Source organism: Rhamphochromis longiceps, linkage group LG17 (assembly GCF_057381845.1).
Source record: "Rhamphochromis longiceps isolate RC_006_pf linkage group LG17, R_longiceps_female_GT1.1, whole genome shotgun sequence".
In the NCBI taxonomy this organism is placed as follows: Eukaryota; Metazoa; Chordata; class Actinopteri; order Cichliformes; family Cichlidae; genus Rhamphochromis; species Rhamphochromis longiceps.
In genome coordinates this window covers 14,525,402-14,544,586 of record NC_140573.1, presented here as the reverse complement: position 1 = coordinate 14,544,586, position 19,185 = coordinate 14,525,402, and the positions used below count along the sequence as shown (strand labels likewise).

General features: G+C 39.1%; 2 protein-coding genes across 6 annotated transcripts in view; one reads left to right on the top strand and one right to left on the bottom strand.

Annotated features, from left to right (window-relative positions):
* LOC146649428 (adenylate cyclase type 1-like) overlaps nucleotides 1–19,185 on the bottom strand; it is a 74,231-nt gene that overhangs the window by 41,329 nt on the left and 13,717 nt on the right. The window lies entirely within an intron of this gene.
* LOC146649429 (uncharacterized) lies at nucleotides 9,080–17,457 on the top strand. 5 transcript variants are annotated; one of them, XM_085387288.1, is made up of 6 exons: nucleotides 9,102–9,234; nucleotides 10,710–10,778; nucleotides 10,889–10,937; nucleotides 15,101–15,256; nucleotides 16,061–16,153; nucleotides 16,431–17,457. In XM_085387288.1, exons 2-6 carry the CDS (start codon nucleotides 10,756–10,758, stop codon nucleotides 16,740–16,742), a joined length of 633 nt encoding a protein of 210 aa, XP_085243414.1. In that variant the 5' UTR covers nucleotides 9,102–9,234; nucleotides 10,710–10,755; the 3' UTR covers nucleotides 16,743–17,457. The 5 variants fall into 5 exon arrangements, 3 of the variants coding, with proteins under 3 accessions (XP_085243415.1, XP_085243414.1, XP_085243413.1); XM_085387289.1 differs by lacking the exon at nucleotides 15,101–15,256 and having other exon boundaries at nucleotides 9,080–9,234; XR_014908278.1 differs by lacking the exons at nucleotides 15,101–15,256; nucleotides 16,061–16,153; nucleotides 16,431–17,457 and adding an exon at nucleotides 13,918–14,297 and having other exon boundaries at nucleotides 9,204–9,234; nucleotides 10,889–13,614.

Here is a 19,185-nt window from a genome sequence, read left to right as displayed (position 1 = left end):
AGCAATGTCAGTGAGATTAGAAAAATTTAGTTATTTTGAGTGTATACTACACATATCTTTAAATGTATCTTTGTCAGGTTTAATGTCATTAAACGAATCTTTAATTGTGTGGTGGCACATAATGATTAACGTAGCTGCGTTTTTACAGCTCTGTACACTGGAAAAGATATGAGGGGGATAGAGACAGGTATCAGAGGGTTTATTGACCCTTTTCCAGCATGAGGAGAAAGTAAAATACCAGCAGAAGAGCACAGAAAACAATTGTTTTACACATAGGACTGAACTGTTTAGACTACCTTGCTAGGTTAGCAAGGTAGTCTAAACTGGTAAAGCACTAGTTAGTCAAAATATTTAACTTATTGTCTAACAGGTCCTCCATAGTGTAGTGGCTTACACATTTGCCTAACTATCAAAAGATCCTGCTGCCCAATCAAACATGCAGAGCTACTCATTGTGGTGATCCCTTGTGAATAAAGGGATCACCACAATGAGTGATCCCTTTATTCACTCATAATACCGGGATTACTAAAGGAGTAGCTAAAAGTAGCTTTTCCTTTTATTTAACTTATTCTCTAATCCTGTTTTACTTACTTGTGTTTTCATTTTTTCTCTTTTTAAATGTCAAAGCAGTTAACATTAGCTAGAAGCTAATGAAATTCTTAATTTAACTCAATTGAAAACCACCAGTAGATAACCCTTGTGGGGGGTCAGCTTAATCCTAGCACGTCCCTGATTTTGTAAACTACTGGTACTTGCCCTGATATACATTTACCTGTAGCCATCTTATTTGATGGCTCTATCATTATTACTCTACACGGAGCATGACTCCTAATTGTTCTTAGATAGCATGGTCAAATTTTTCTGTGACGTGAGCTGGTGTGACTAACTTTTATTTCCATCTGGATCGCAGATTTTGTAAAGTTTAACGCCCCATAAATAGCTAATTATGACAGGAACCATTGCTATTTTAAACCCTTTCTTCTGCAGAAACTGTATGGAAGCTGCAGCTGCATTTCGATTCATTTTAATCAGATGTGTGTGCTTGTGCTACTGTTTGTGTATTTGTAGTTGAGGCCAACTCTAATTGCTCCGACATGCTCTTGAAGTAGAATCCCGCCCCCACATTTCCAGACAGATCCGCTATTTGTCACAGTGCACATTGTGCACAAACTCAGCAATGGTGCCACACACACACTCACCAATGCACACAGACACCTTTACAGACACACAAATCCCCACTCAGACACATACCTGCAAAAAAAATGCAAAAAAACAGCTGCATGGTAACTTGCACACATACTGTACTGCACACGATTTAGTGGCACACGCAGGGTTTCCTTTTGGCACTGTATCACACAGAGTCATCAGAAAATTGCAATGGAAGACCCTACAAAGCTTAGCCTGCAGGCAACCTCTGACTGACAAGCACACATGTGCACACACACAAACACACACATTCATATATACAGAAGATTCATGACAATTGCGGGGTAAGAGGCAGAGATGAGAAGAGAGAAGATGGGGTGCTCTGGTTTTCTGCTCACGGGAGCAGAAAGATTCTGGCGTGGGAGGATATGAGAATTCAGAACGTGCATGATTATCCCGGCACTCGGAAGAGAGAGAAGTGTGCATGTGCCTGTGTGTGCGTCCATGTCTGTGAACAGAAATAATCTGCTCACAGCAAACCATGTCACAAGAGAAAAGTATCTCTGTTTGCTTTGGGAGACACATTTAGGAATAAAGCTACCTGATTCAAGTGCAGACTTTGTGCCTCTGTTTTGCTTGATGCTGTCTTCGCTATGGTTAGGTGAAGGTTAGTGTTAGGCATGTGTCTGTTGTGGTTAAGTTTAAGTTGAGCCCGCAGGGAACTAATGTGTTGTGTAGCATACAGCAGCCAGACAGGCTCAGCAGCTGTGACAGAGCTGGTTTGAAAGAGAATTTCTCCCTGGCTAACACGACGGGGTATAAATCTCAATTAGGTTGCAGCTGCAGCTACCCACAAATGCTCACACACATGCACCCAATATATCCTCATCACAAGGTTTCTATATAATGGCTTGCTGAGTTTCAAAGCGCTGCTAGCAAGACACATAACTCGTATCTTGCTCTTTTCACCCTCGGTCTATCGCTCTCTCTATGTTAAGCCACGACTGATTGCTGAGATACAGAATGAGCTCATGACGGATAATCCTGCCCATCATGTGACTTGTGTGCGTGTCTGCATGTAGAAAGCAGGAGTAAACTGTCTCTTGGCCTCATGGAAGAGGTCAAGCATGTGGTAAAGAGTTGAGTGTGAGTGCAATATCTTGGACAGGACTGACTTCTAATGGTACAGTCTGTTTTCTCAAGGCCACAGCCTCTTTGTACCTACCAGAGGCCAGAGAAGTGCTGAATATTAGCAACAAATGTTACAGGAGCAGTGACCAAAGCACCTTGTTTAGTATAATGAAAAGATCATAGATCAAATACATCCATTCACAATGTTAACTCTGCATGTTTATAATGACTATATACAATCATGTGACAAAGAAAGTTCTTACAGGATTCTGTGCAGTCCTCTGAAAAAGCTAAGTACACCCTCTGATTGAGTAGCTTGTAGAACCATGTTTTGAGGCAGTAACTTGAAGTAATCATTTACTTCATGACTTTATAAGTTTCTCACATTGTTGGGAAGGAATCTTCTTCTCACACACACATTAACACTCCACCTCCTCAGCCCTGCTCATCTCCCCTCTGTCTAGAAATCGATACTGTCATCTCTTCCTCTCTCAGCCTCCCAATTCCTTCTCTTTCTTGACTCCCTCCTCCTCCTCCTACATGTCAGTTAACCTCTCCAGCTTTACTTTCACTTTTTGGATCAATACATGACTTGGCATAATAAATGAGCTCCAGGACTAAATAATACATTTTGTTTTCTTGGAGGCTTCTTCGGAACAACGTGCTGAAAAAAGGAGCTCACCAACTGTTTGGACTCGCTGCAGCCAGCCTTCCTCCCTCACTGTAGGCTGTGAGTGTGATGGCTCAGTGACATTACTTCTTTTTTTTTTTAAAGCTACTTTGTTTTGCAAGTTTCACCATCCCATATACTTGCCTCACTGCAACTAAAACCACATAGACTTACAAACACAACATTTGTATGCAGATTCCTCATTTTATTGATTTTTAAAGAGACAAATCCACCTCTGCAGAATGAACTTTTGCACATGCTGTAAGAAGTGAATTTTCTGTTTTTCTATGACAAAGTAAAACGTAATGCTGCATTAATATTCTAAAAAAGGACTGTTCATATGAGAGGCCTCAGTTTGTTACAGCTGACGTAGTTAATAAGGAAATTGTAGGTTTCCCATTAAATTGTTTTACATATTTTACAATGTTATTTTACAGTTTTAGTAATATAGAAAATTAATGGTACAGTGAGACGGCATCACTGACGACAGATATGGTAAATGGACTACTACGGTCACAACCAGTAGTGGTCAAGTTACTTGAAAAGTAATCAGTAACTAATTACTGATTACTTCCCAAAAGAGTAATCCCGTTACTTTACTGATTACTTATTTTCAAAAGTAATTAATTACTTAGTTACTTAGTTACTTTTTAAAAACACCATTTACAACCTGAAGAGGTGATAAAGCGATAGATCTTTCAGCCCAATTCTACTTTTTCTGCATAATCCATCATACAAAATGTAATCAAATGGAAAAGTCTCTTTTTAAAACTTGTTTTATTAGTTTTAACCTTTTAACTTTATGCATGAAGCAAAAATTTAATTATATGCAACAGTTTCTGACTGGAAGAAATTTGTTTAACATTTAAACTTATTTTCTGCACATTCCAGCACATAATTTTTTTTTGTGTGTGTTTACACTCAGTCTTTCAAATAGATGCAAGTAAAACACAGCAGAAAATAAATAAAGTCAAAGACTCAGCGGTCCTGGTGCTCTATTTTCACCTGTAAAACAGGAGTGGCGTAGGCAGAGGTTTGCCCTGGTGCAGGTGTGCCGCAGCGCTCAGTGAAAGAATCCGCGAGTTTCTCTGTGAGTTTCCCATTACGTCGTAGCGCACTCGGTGCTCGCTTGGAAGTTTAGGGGGTTTTTTTCGCTTTAAAAAGAAGTTTTCTTCCCACGCACAACGGACGCTAATGTTTTTGTCACTTTTTATGGAATCAAACTCAAAATAAGGTCAGTACTTCCACGCTTTAAACGCTGCACGCTCATACTCTCTCCCGCACTCGATATGTGATCCACTGTTGATCTGCACACAGCTGTTGTCACGAACGTCGCACTTGCTTACTTCACTGTCATGAGACATTCTCGCAAAAAAATCATGGTTTTAGTAACGCAGTAACGCAGCGTTCCTACGGGAAAGTAACGGTAATCTAATCACCGTTTTTGCAATAGTAATCCCTTACTTTACTCGTTACCTGAAAAAAGTAATCAGATTACAGTAACGCGTTACTTGTAGAGATGGGCAGTAACGCGTTACTTGTAACGTGTTACTGCCCATCTCTGGTCACAACACCTAGTATCATTTATGCGGCCCTGATTTGTAATCGCACAGCTCCGAGATCAGGTGAGAGCTGCGTGATCAGGGTGGTGTGGCCATAAGCTTTTACACTGATTAATTGTAGCATTGAGGTCATTGTTTAAAAAACTGCCTATTACACATTGTTATTTACTATTTAAAATACAAAAATTTATAGCATTATATCACTGAATTACTTCAAGTAGAAAGTGCATTATTACATGGCCCTATTATTGTAGGGTCCATCTTACAATATAAAGTGCCTTGAAGCGACTGTATAAATAAAATTGAATTGAATTGAACATGGCCTAAGATAATTAACACTACTTAACAATATGAAGTTTAGGCTACACACGTCCTTGTCCTAATGATTGTACACAAGAGTTTTCTGTCAGTCAGAGATGGGCAGTAACATGTTAAAAGTAACGTGTTACTGTAATCCATTAAATTTTTTTTAAGTAGTGAGTAAAGTAAGGGATTACTATTGCAAAAAGTAATTAGATTACTATTACTTTCCTGTAAGCACGCTGCATTATTGCATTACTAAAATGTGATTTTGTTTGTCAGTGTCTCATGACAATGATGTAAGCACGTGCGACGTCCATGGCAGCAACAGACATGTATAGATCATTAATGAATAATATGAAGTGCAGCAGAGAGTACGACCATGCAGCGTTTAAAGCTTGGATGTACTTAAATTACTCAAAGTTTTAGTCCATAAAAAGTGACAAAAACATTATCATCCGCTGTACATTCTGCATGGGAAGAAAACTTCTTTCTACAGCGAAACATTAACCTTCAAATCTGAGCAAGCACCAGCACGCTGCCACAGGAATGTGAAATTCACAGAGAAACCCACGGATGCCCCCACTGACATGATCACTGTGGCACCAGGAAAACCTCCACCCGCCCTACTCCTGCTAAACAGGTGAAAATAGATTTAAGAGCGACAGGACTCAGTGCTGCTGAGTCGTTGATTTTTTTTTTTCTGTGTTTTACTTGCATCTATTTGAAAGAGTGAGTGTAAACACAAAACATTATTTTATTTTATATGCTGGAATATACAGAAAATAGGTTTAAATGTTAAACAAATTTCTTCCAGTCAAAGACTGTTGCATATAATTTAATTTTGCTTGATGCAATGTGCATGAAGTTAAAAGATTAAAACTAATAAAACAAGTTTTTAAAAGAGACTTTTTCATTTGATTCAATTTTATATGATGGCTATGCAGAAAAAATAGAATTGGCAAAGGTCTATTGCTTTACGTATTCAGGTTGTGTATCATGTTTTTAAAAAGTAGCTAAGTAATAAAGTAATTAATTACTTTTGAAAATAAGTAATCAATAAAGTAACAGGATTACTTTCTTGGAGAAGTAATCAGTAATTAGTAACTAATTACTATTTTCAAAGAACTTGACCAAGACTGCTGTCAGTGCTTAAGTGTTAACGATAAGATGACACCAAAGCTGGTGAAAGAGCGCTTGACACAAAAAACACTGCAGAAAAATACACAGATAGAAATGAAGGCTACAAGCCTGACTGTATATACTAACAGCATTTTTGTTAACATGTTTTCTTTCCAGGTGCTTGGAAAGAGCTGATGTCATGTTACCAGCGGTGGATAGCTGTTGCTGGTTTGGGCTGAAGTTTGTACATTCTTGTCCTTTTCCATGGAGTAAAGTCTACGTAATGTTCACGTCTCCATTACTCAAAAGTTGTAAACCGCTTTCCCATTTTCCGACTATTTCCAAAAAAAAATTAAATAAGCAGATTATAGTAGAAATCCATCTATCCGTCCTCTTCGGCTCATCCTTATCAGGGTCACGGGGAGGCTGGAGCCTGACCTGTCCAGGGTCACCCAGTCTGTGGCAAGGCTAACACAGAGAGACAGACAACCATTCGCACTTACATTCACACCTATGGCTAATTTGGACTCATCAGGTAACTTAATCCCACTAATTATATGTCTTTGGACTGTGGGAGGAATGGTATATACCAGATATCAACACAATTTCGATCTGCTCCTCACGTGTTAACCTCTTCAACATGTCAATGGCTGTGAACAAAGGCAAACTTGTAAATAACTCATGAAAGAATAAAGTTACGTTGAAACCAAGCACACCATTGTTTTTCTTGTGACATTACCAATATGTCTGATGTGTCACATGGCACTCTTCCTACTGATAAAACAAAAATTGTATCCAAGATGGCCGACTTCTAAATGGCCACCATGGTCACCACCCATCTGGAAGAGTTTGCCCCCTCATATATACTAATGTGCCACAAAAAGGACTTTAATATCACCAACCATTCCCATGTTATTACGGTGTAGCCATATAAATGGCCCATCCTGTATACAACAGCAGTTGAAGTGGATCCGGCATTAAAATATGTACAGCAACTGTGGGAAGATCAAAGCAATTTAACAGGTGTGCCCTGTATACAGTGAACCACCAAGATCGCTGCCAGGAGTGCAGCTCAGCTTGATTGTCAGTGCACACTCGAATATCAGAACAATTGAATGAATGGCTGTGCAATGCTCAAACTCTCACTTAGCTACAAAGTGTCATTTAGTTGTGTGATGGACTAAAAAAATGCCTTCAAAACTTTTTTTTCTCTCTTTTTTTGTTATCCTCCTTAATGAGTTGCTGATGTCGCTGAATAACCAATAAGAAAACAGCATTACCTACACATCCCAGCATCACCCTGTATATACTGACTGAATGAGCCAGCGCAAGAAGTCAGGCCAATCATTCACCTAATTATTTTTTCACCAATTAACCAACTGGCTCTCTCTGCACTGAAGACTGCAAACAGCCAAATGGGAGATGACGCACTCTTGTGGAAGAGTTTGACAGCAAGCTGTCGAGGATATGAATGGCTAACAACATGAATATCTGAAGTGGGGAGAATGTGAATGCTGTTTCTGCCACATATACAAATAATAAAACCACTAATGCCTTTCATATCATCATTTTTGGTCTATTTTTAGTTTATTTGTAAGTCTCATCACTGTCACCAACTGTGTGTTAATGCAAACAACTCGTGATCGAAATGAATAAAGTATTAAAGCAGCAGATTACAGTCAGCACTTTGCTTCCAGGCTCTGAGATCATCACTCCTCCAAATATGCTATATATTAAATTAGGGAGTAATGAGTAAAATATCTCTCCCGGAGCCTGCAGGTGGATGATGTTGACGAACAGCACTTAAGAGTGCAGCAGTATTTGCATGTCAGAAGGAGAGATGGGGAATCCTACAGCTTAAATAGGCCACCAAAAGTGGAAGGATGTATTTTCTAAGTGACATGAGGAGACTGGAGCATAGTATGTGTGTCCAACTAGAGTTTCCTTCTTCAACTACCTCCCAAGCTTACATCCATTAATAAATTATTGTTACTAGTTCCAGTAATACATGTTACATGGGCTTGGCTAGCTCCCTATCACTGGAAGCTAAACAGAAGCTTGACATAAGTTTACTCTCTGTGCTGTGGAGACAGTCTGGCCTGAGATTTGGTCCCACTGTGGAGCAGTTTATAGTACCTTTCAGACTGTTCTCACCCAACAAAATCCGTAGTTGGTTTCTACCTACAGCAATTCTTGTAACCATGTTGAAAAAGAAAAAGGCCACAAAAATTAGTAAATTTCACTAACTTCAAAAATACATTAATATACTGCTCGAAAAATATCAAACGGACACTCTTTAATCAGAGTATAGCATCAATTCAGTTAAACCTCAGGGATATCGATCAGGTCAGTGAAGTAGCAGAGAGGTTGTTAATCGGTTTCGGCTGCTTTGGTATTAATTTATTGTTGGACAGGTAGTCCAATTTCACCAGGATACCACATCAATACATGCTATTACCTGAATGTGAAGGTTTCAATCAGAAATAGACTTTTGAGGGTGGCCTGAGGGCCTGACATCCTCTAGTGGGCCCTGTGCTCACAGCCCGGCACAGTTAGCATTTATGCCGTGTGCTTTTCAAGGGTTCAATTCAGTTCCATTCAATTCAAATTTACATTTGCATAGCACGAAATAAAAACAACAGTCGCCTAAAGGTGCTTAATATTGTAAGGTAAAGACCCTACAATAACAGAGAGAAAACCTCAACAATCAGACGACCCACTTGGCAACTGTGGGAAGGAAAAACTTGCTTTTAACAGAAGGGAACCTCCAGCAGAAACAGGCTCATCTACTGCAAATGTTTGGGGCTAAAGACAGGAAGATCGGTTCACCCTGAGCACATATGGACAGATGTGAAGGAGTCTGGAGAAGCCATGGAAAACATTAAGCTGTCTGTATCATCATTCAGTATGACCGCTATGGTGGTGGGTCAGTGATGGGCTGAGAAGACTAACAACAGACCTCAAACAGGCTAGGTAACAGCACCCTGACTGCCATTAGGTACACTCAAAAAAATCAACTAGGGCATGTGTTTGATTAACAAAGTAGTAATATGTTTACATCACATGAAGAAATCATTTTTATGCTCATTAAATGATTCATTCTTTTTTGTTGAATATAAATCAAAGAAAACTTTGATGAGTTAAATTCGTTCATGGCAATCCAATGAGAATGAGGTCCATCAAACCAAAGGCTCTGATAGCGTCATGTATTGCGCATGCTCCACGCCCACCGGATGCGGAAAGGTCCGTTGAGAAGTTAACGAGCGCACGTGGAGTTACTTCTTTGGCATACCTGATAGTGAGGTAAGTAATATTTCTTGATATATTTATTTAGGTTAGTGGAGTGAGAGATAAATACTATTAGTTAAAATTTTTTACCTGTGTAGTGTGGAGATTTATATATAGCAGGGAGGTTGTAGACCCAAACATTTTTCAAATGTAAGTCGGTGAATTTAATGTTTTTTTTAAAAACTTAACCGGAGTCGCTAATTGTTGCAACAGAGCAAAAACTGATGAGGTTATTTTGGTAAGTTCGTTTTTTTGTTTTTGTTTCTGTCGACTTTGAATGAGGTGTGTTTCATGGTTATCTGCGTTGGTAGGATTGTTTTTCTTCTCTGGAGTTAGCTAACTTTGAAGAGCGGGAAAGCCGCGTAGAGCCGTAACGTCTTCGCATATAGCTCCATGAATGAAGGGTTACTTTCTGCTTAACCGGAGTTGGTGATTGTTGGTAGTAGTGGTAAGACTGACCGACATGGTTTTGGTGATTTTATGAGTGTTTTATGATGCTCTATCTAAAATTCCTGTTTTTGTCAGTGGAGTTTAGTCGCGGGCAACCGCATTAACTGGATTGATGAAAGGTTTAATTCAACTAAACCAGCGTTTAGGGGAGTTAATAACAAGGAGTAAGATAAAATCTGTCACAATAATTGCATGTGCATTTTCTTTTTTTGTAATATATTCACTTAATTTTTGAATTCAGAATGATTTAGGTGGATAATTGTTTGGGTTATAGTTTCTCTGGTGCTCTGCATTAGGCTGACTAACGGTGCGTTCACACCGAACGCGATAGATGCCCCTAGCTGATCTCGTGCACATTTGCACCTCGAAGCGCGTCCAGCATGAACTGGTCGAGGTTTATATGCAATTTTCACGCGTATGAAGAAGAGATCTGGGAGGAAGTAGTGCCAGACGGTATGTTATTAAAATGGCAGCTGTCAATCTAGCGTTTGAAGAAAGAGTCTCCCTTCTCTATTTGCTGTGGAGAGCAGAGCAGTGCCTAAAGGACGTCCTCACTGTACCTGGGTCCATCAGGTCTTCCACAAGCGTGAGCAGTTTGGTGAGTTTCACCACTTGCTCCAGAAGCTCCGTCTGGATGACGGCCGCTTTCAGCTGTACCACCTTCTGTCCCTTGCCGAGTTTGAGAAGCTGCTGTCCCGCAGATTTTACCAACTCGAGCGGTAGACGTGATAAGCGCGAATGCACAAAATGCACCACACAAACTGCAGTGCGTATTTTACTTCGCGCTTCAAAGGCGTCAGTCGTGTGAAGTAGGCAGAAAAGCGTTTTCTCAATGCAAATCTGCTTCCGAAGTTTAGCTGGACCCCCAGTCGCGCTTCATCGTGCTCCTCCATTGACTTTACATGTAAACCTGAAGCTCTGGTCGCGTCTATCGCGTTCGGTGTGTACGCACCGTAACAGTCTTCACATTTCACAGTATGTAGATATTAACACAAATTTGTCAGAGTAATAACTTTGTTTTAATTAATTTCTCTCCCCAGAAATACATCACAAAATAAAGCCACATTCCCATGCTCTGAGATTCTTATGCACCTCCTCAACAATACATGGTAAGTTCATGTTTGCCTTATTATTATTATGTTATTTATTTATTTTTTTTGGATGATGCAGAAGTTTAATCTCCTTGACGTTTTCTAATGCATATTTCATTTTTTATCAGTGACGTGTATGTGGCAGTGCAAGCATTGTGTTACCAGAGAGAGCAGCAGGTACAAATTACTTCAACATTATAAACTACATCATCATTACGGAATAGGTCAACATTATCTGTGCATATATGTTAATTGTCCGTGCACATTTAAGACTTGGAGTGGACTGAACACTCATGTCTATAAAGCTCATTCATCTCAGTTTACACAGACAGCTTCAAGTTCAGTAACTTTTAAATGTGAGTTATGTGACTGCAGTGACGTCTTCTCTGAGAGAGATTTTTTTGTCCATATTGGAACACATCTGCGAAGTAACGAGACAGTTAGTTGTGTGTTTCTTGGTTGCCCTTTCAAGACAAATATTTACAATACATTTTATACACACAAAAAGAGGAAGCATCATCCACACACACTTAAAGATTTTAAAGCCAGTGTAGTTACACGTGTGGACCCAGTTCAAGTGATAGAGTCCTCTGATAATGTAAGGGCTAGCTGTTCTGAAGATGTATCCTATGGTGAATTTGAAAGTGAGTCAGTGACAGAATGTGATAATAGTGCTGTTGAAAATCAGCCCGAACTAATTGAACGGAAATTAGCAGTAATATTGTTGAAATTGGAACACATATTTCATGTTCCAGCAAAAGGATTAGATGAGTTCTTAGAGGAGTTAGTTTTTCTGTTGAGTTCAGCTAGTGTACCTCTGACAAAACGTACAATTACAGAAATTTTTAAGAGCCATAACCTCCATATTAGTCAGGCTGTTATTGAAGAGCTTGCAAATTCTGTATGTGTTTCTAACCCTGTGGCTAAAATATTGGGAAAGTGTGGCCCTCTTGCCACTCCTTATAAAAGAAAACTATACTACATACAAAATTTTAGGGTTGTAGAGCCTGTTGAGTATTTTTTATCGATAGACCAAAGGAAGTCATTTCAGTACATCCCTTTATTACAGTTATTGCAGGAAATATTGAGTCACAATAAATTGCTGGATAGAGTGATTGAAGAACAAATAGCTCAAGAAAATAGAGAGAATCTGAATGGTGATCAGAGGGTTTACAGATCTTTTCGAGATGGGGAGCATTATAAAAGAAATAGCTTTCTAGATGGTGAGAAGTTGAGAATTTCTATTAACCTTTATATTGATGATTTTGAGGTTTGTAATCCTCTTGGGACCTCACGGAAAAAGCACAAGCTTTGTGGTGTATATTGGGTCTTGGGCAATTTACCACCTGGTTCTCATTCAGCCCTTTCATCCATTTATTTGGCAATCCTTTGCAAGAGTGAAGATTTGAGGACATTTGGGTTTGAAAAAGTCTTTGATCCACTTTTGAGAGATCTGGTAACTTTGGAGCAACATGGTGTGTTCATCAGTCAGTTGAACGAGTGTATTAAAGGAACTGTGAGCTGCGTCATAGCTGACAACCTAGGAGCCCATGGGCTGGCAGGTTTTGTGGAAAGTTTTTCTGCTGAATACATATGCAGATTCTGTACAGCTAAAAAATCTGAAATAAAGTCAGTGACTGCTGGTGATTTTGAGCATAGAACACCGGAACTTCATGAATTCCATTTGAAGCGTGCACAAGAAACAGCAAGTGCTTGTTGTGGAGTTAAGCGAGATTGTATTTTGAGTAAGAATCTGAGCCATTTTCATGTCACTGCAGGCTACCCTCCAGATGTAGCACATGATCTGCTAGAGGGCATAATACCAGTGGAGCTTGCGCATTGTTTTTCTTTTTTAATCTCTAAAAAGTATTTCACCTTAGAAAAACTTAACAACTTGATCCAAAATTTTGAGTATAAATGGGCAGATAAAACCAACCGGCCTCATGCAATTCCCCAGACTTTCTCATTAAAAAAAAATATTGGTGGAAATGCACATGAAAATTGGTCTCTGCTTCGTTTGTTGCCTCTAATTATTGGTCCACTTGTTCCAGAGGATGAACCTGCATGGCATATTGTTTTGGATCTGAAGGACATTGTGGAGCTTGTTGTAGCCCCTGTCCAGTCTGATGAGTCGATTTCCTACCTTGAGTGTAAAATCAGTGAACATCGCCAGAGATACCAAGAACTTTTTCCAAACAACAGTCTTCTCCCTAAACATCATTATTTGGAGCACTACCCTGCTCTGATTCGGCATTTTGGGCCTCTTGTCCACAAATGGACAATGAGATTTGAGGCGAAACATAGTTTTTTTTAAACAAATTGCTCGCCATACAAACTGTTTTAAGAACATACCTGTTACACTTGCCAAAAAACATCAGCTCGTGATTGCCTCTGACTTGCACTCTTCTGACCATAAGACACCTTTAATGGTAAATGTTGGCTCATCAGTACCAATTGATGTTCTGAAAAGTGATATCGCAGTAGCTATAAAGCAAAGATTACCAGATGAAACTGATGTCCATATTACAAAAAGCGTGTCATACAATGGCATGAACTACAGCACAGGAATGATAGTTGTTCATGGGCAAATATTTGGTTTGCCAGAGTTTGCAGAAATTCTGCAGATTTTTATTTTGCATGGCAGAATATACTTTTTTGTAAAAAAGTTCTCTGCTTGGTATCGAGAGCACTTCAGAGCTTTTGAGCTTGACATGTCACATGCGAGAGAGGTGTCTCTGATTGAGCATGGGGAACTACTCGATGACTACCCGTTAGCTGCCTATTCAGTGGGAGGCCTGCGTCTGGTTACTCTGAAGAGACACACTAACTTGCAGGGTAAACAGGAGTGATGTTTGTAAGTATTTTCCCCCTATATCACCTGGCACAGTAAATAATACATCATACTTTGCAGACCAATTGCTACTTAATTTATTGAGAGTAGATTTCTTTTAAGCATCTTATGCAAGAATTGTCATTAATTAGAAGAATGCAAGACAAATCTGGAAAATGCACTATTCACTTCTCCAGTAAAAAAATTCCTCGAGGCCAAGGTGACATCATCAAATTATCGTTGACATTAGAATTTGTTACACACACTCGCACAATAGTCAATGAGTACATCTTTATTTATTTTTTTAAATATTTGATATTTGTCCAGGTCAGCATGATGCCCCAGCCCATAAGACTGAGGATCATTCTCGGAGAAGATGATGCCAGGAAACTAATTTTACCAGCTGGGATATCAGACTCCATTGAGGAATTGTGTCAGGAAATAAAGACAAATTTTGGAGTGCAACAGGATTTTCGTCTTCAATATCAAGATCCTGATTTCGGAAATGATTTTGTAAATCTGACTGCGATCTCTGAAATTAATGATAAAGCAACTTTAAAGGTTGTATACTTGGATAGTGTGCAGTTGCAAAGTTTTACAGAAGATGGAGTGACATGTCAACCAGTGCGAAGTCCAACACATTCCTTTTCAAGCTCTTCAGACACAGACAATACAAGGCCCGTTTCATCGTCAGGTTCATCACTGTCTACAAGACTGTCAGTGTGGCCAAGTGTCTTCAGTCCCTCATTTCAGCTATGAGGCTGAACTGCAACTTGAAAAGGCCAATGCTGAGTTCATTGCTGGTGGAACTCATTTGACCCCCTCACCAAAACTGAAATCCCACCTTTTAGAAAGGCTGGCTGAAGAAATAATAAAATTTAAAGTCTATCCAACTGACAATGACCTGAATGAAGTTGCAGAAGCCCTTGTCAAACAGCATCCTTGTCTGAGGGAGCAGGGATCCTTTAATGGCTGTTATGGTTGGAAAATTAGCCTCAAGTATAAAATGGCCAATGTCCGGACCAAACTGAGAGGCCTGGGCTATGCTGAGGTGTTGGTAAATTCACTAAAGAACAAGGCCCAAGACAAAAGTAAGGCAGCATTGAATGTGAAAAAGCCTAGAAGAGCAGAAGTCAATTACTGTCCGCAGTATCCAAAAGGAGAAACCACTGACAGCCTGGAAAAAGAGAGAATTGCACTGCTTTCAGAGGTTCAGAAGAGAAACAATGACAATATAGTGACAATGAAAATGCAGAAGACTTTTTCGTACAGAAGGCAAGAAGTTATTCAAGGACAGCCCTTTATTGCAGATTTTAAAAGCAGATGGCCAGCTCTGTTCACCGAGAAAGAGGTGCATGTCCTATATGTCTAACTTTTAGAGTGTGTTTATGGTTGACCAGTTATTTCTTGCTTCACTAATATTGACATAACATAGTGATAAAACAGCTAATAATTCCTGGTATGTCCTTCCTCTGGTGCATATTATAAGTGCATTGTTCATGTTTTTCAGATTGACAAGGAATTCCTGCGCATATCGACAGTACCGCTGCTATCTAAATTCTTTTATGAGCTAGACTTGTACACTCCACGCATGATGGAGCTCTTTCGAGGCAAAGGTGGGGTGGCTGGCAGAAAAATGAGACACATCATGGTGGCCATCTCCAAGGTGGGTTAGATCTGTGCTTAAGAACTTTTTATGCCCATAATCTGGCAATTTTATGAGCAAAGATATCTATACATATGGTAGGCAAAAGTCCTAAGAGGTTTTCATATTTTATACAAATTATATAAGCATCAGTCTTATATTAATAAGTAATTGATAAAATCGTATGGTTAATTTTGATCAAAATGGGGAAAAAAACCCCAAAAAAAACATTAGTGTTGCCTCATTTTGTGTCTGATTTGGTTTAGACAGATGTTTTGAGGTGGCTGTAGCTCAGGTGGTAGAGCAGGTCAGCTACTAATCAGAAGCTTGGCGGGTTGGTCCCAAGCTCCTCCAGTGTGCATGCCAAATATCCTTGGGTAAGATACTAACCCCAAGTTGTTCACCGATGCATTCATCGGAGTGTGAATGTGTATGAATGTTAGACAGTAAGCACTAAACCCGGTGGCGCCAGTGTTCGACAGCCTCGACCTCTGTCAGTGCGCCCCAGGGTGGCTGTGGCTACAATGTAGCTTACCATCACCAGTGTGTGAATGGGTGGATGACTGGATATGTAAAGCGCTTTGGGGTCCTTAGGGACTAGTAAAGTGCTATATAAATACAGGCCATTTAAACAGTTTAGAAAAAGTGATTGGGTGAATGAATTGTTGTATAAAGGCAGCTTTGAGTGCTCTGAGTAGAAAAACGCTATATAAGAACCAGTCTATTTACCATGTGGCCTTTTGGACTCTTCCAAACTAAGTATTCCTTTTTCAAACTGCTGCCTAAAAGTTAAATATTGTCATTATGGATTCCCTTTTTTCTTAGGATGACACAATACATACAAGACGAGCATGCATCCTGAAGTCCTTGTGTGTCTACCTGAATGAAGACCATGAGAAACTTATGAAGGAATATACGGTCAGTTACATTCACAAGTTGTTCTGTGTTATGTAATTTGCTCCAGGAGTTATGGGTAATTTCGATATATGAAATGGTAAAATGTGACACCACGTGTGAATAAAAGATATTGCAATTGGTCCTTGTTTTGTTTCATGTCAAATTTCTGAGGTGTGAAACCAGAGACATAGAATTTAGTAAATATATCAGCATATTCACGCTGATTGCTGAATGCCTTTTTTTTTTTTTTTTTCATATGTAGACTCAAACAAATGTATTATTATATTTTACGTCACAGAACACTGAGGCCAACACTGAAGCCATGGAACAAACTGTGATGGGAGTGTATGTCATACATCAGGAGGGTGCGGAGCCTGGAGATGACCCAGAGAACATCGGTGTCCTGATTGAAGGCGTGGAGGTTCTCACTGGTTTGAGGAGCATTGCAATTGCTTGTGCTCTGTTATTTGGACTGATATACTGTCTGAACCTAAGCTACCCACCGGAGCTCAAATGCACTTTTGAAGTCTTGCAAAAGATTATCATGAAGCTGGATGGACAGAGGTTGTCATCCAAGGCACAGTTCCTAAAAAACAAGCTAATGGGGTGAATGAGCTTGAAACGGACTCATGCAAGCCAGATATTTTTTTTTTCAAGGTTTCTGCAATGCAAATATGTGTTTACTGTTTTAAAATTTAAAATTGTAAGTTATAAAATGTTCATATAAACTATGTGGTTTGCTCTGTGGCTATTACACAAAGATTGTTCGTCCATAACTTAAAGTCTTATACACTTGAAGTGTAAACACTGATTTTTGCCAGATGGCAATTGTTACAAAGGCAAATGCACACTGGTTTTCACAAATTGTTTGAGTGGAGCAGTTATGCTCAAAATTGAATGTTTTCTCCACACGTTAAATAGCATAAAGTCACTATTAATGGATACAGCCTGATTAAATGGAGGACTAATGTATGCAAGCAACATAGTAATGTTGTAATATTATAGTAATGTTGAATGTTATGTCTGAGCTTTAAATTGTGTTAAAATTCATATTGTTGTTTGCAATGCATATTTTACTACATTTTACGAAAGTTGCTTTGGGGATAATATTTTTTGTCTGCAAACTATTCAACAGACTTATTTCATTTTTATTATTAGGGTTAGGGTTATTTTATTGTATTTTTTCTTTCAGTCAGCATGTCTTGATCTGGAAGTTCTGTGGTCTTGGTATGAGATCGTTAAAGGGGAGAAAGCTAGGCTGAACTGGGATCCTGCCAACTGTTTTAAGAATGTTCAAGCAAAATAAAAGATGGTTTTGCAAGTTATCATTTATGTATGTTTCATTAATTTAATTAAAAGTAATGTTTACATAAGCAATACAAACACTAACTGAAACATGATTGGTGTAAGTACTACAGACATAAATTACATTTGTTCATTCAACAAGATTAACATTGGTGAAACAAACATTTTACTAGTTCATGTAACAAGACTGACTTTTGATGTGCCAAAGTGTTTAAACAATATAACATGAATTTAAATTAATTTAATTAGACTAACTTGGTACAAACATGTTAACTGAATAAAAATCAAATTAACTGAATGTTAATGTTTAAATTATGTTACACTTACAAACATATTTAGTGTTGTTTCAACACTAAATATGTTAAATCAATCCATCTTGATTGTGTTGTTTCAACACAATCAAGATGGATTGATTTAACATGATTTGTTTAGATGGAATATAGGTGGCAAGATGAAATTAAGTTCATCCAATGAATTATTTTTTTGAGTGTATCAGGATGATAACTTGGACCCGGTTTCAGACCCCACACTGCTGCAGTGGGTCCTGGGTTCCTCATGGTGCATGGCAATGAAACCTGCACCAATCTCTGGGACATTATGTTTTGGTCCATCACTGGTGTCTTTGAATTCAGCTCTCTGCAGATTGATAATCAAGATGATGAATTATTCAATTATTATTTCCATCCTTTTAAACCTAACACATTACGCAGTCCACATGGGTTAGATATCCAGCATGTGTTTTTTCCCCCAATTTTTTCCTTTAGCTTTTTGAGTAAAGCATTTAATTTATTTTTTGTGGGGGATTTTTCATCTTGGTGCTTTTAGGGGTTGGGTTTTCTATAATGCTGAGTGCACATGAAAGGATAAAATAGTTATCCATAAATCCCTTCCAATTGTGCTCCTTGCTGCTTGTTAAACTGCTGTTGCTTTCACTGCTAGGTATTGTAATGACAATTGTAAATTGTAATTTACTGCATAATGTGTAAGTGCTCAGGGTAACTGAGTTACAGTTTTCAGTTAATAAGATCAAATGCATTTCTAGCACCTCTTTTGCTAGCTGTGTAAATAGATGACTATTTGATGATGTATCTTCGGTGACACACCAATATCAACAAGTGGCTACCATATTAGTGAAACTCGGACATTTGAATCTGACAAAGTGGAATTCTGAGAATGGAAGAATTTACAGCCAGCAATTGGTATTTAATCTCAATCAACTGCTCTTGTATCCTGAGAACAGGTGTCACGGGGTGGAAAGAGACAAGTTACCTAGGGTTTTTTATTGTGCATGTTTTGCTGTGTTTTACTTTTTTAATATTTTAATATTGTACAGTGTTTTATTTTTATGGATTTTATTGCATGTTTTTATGGTATTCATTGGAGGAGCCCAATAAGAGGGATGGGAGACGAGGAGGCAAAAATGGTGGAGTGAACTGTATCAGGCGGCGGCGGCAACAAGCCCAGACGGGGCTGGTAAAGGTTGGCGTGCAGGACGTGGGAGAGCAAGACGACGCCAGCGAGCAGAGAAGCGGAGGGAGCTGTTCTGCTGCTGGAATAACTGGAGGCCAGATCACGGTGGGGAATCAGTGGCCAGAGGGACAGCGCCCTAACTCCCACGGCGAGATGGGCTGGTGCCGGTTGGCGTGCTACAGGAAAGCGGCGGGCAGAGTTAAGAGCTCTGCCCATCTGGGGTAAGTCTCACGACTTATCCAACTACAATAACCGTAGCCATTAATAAGAATAGTGAC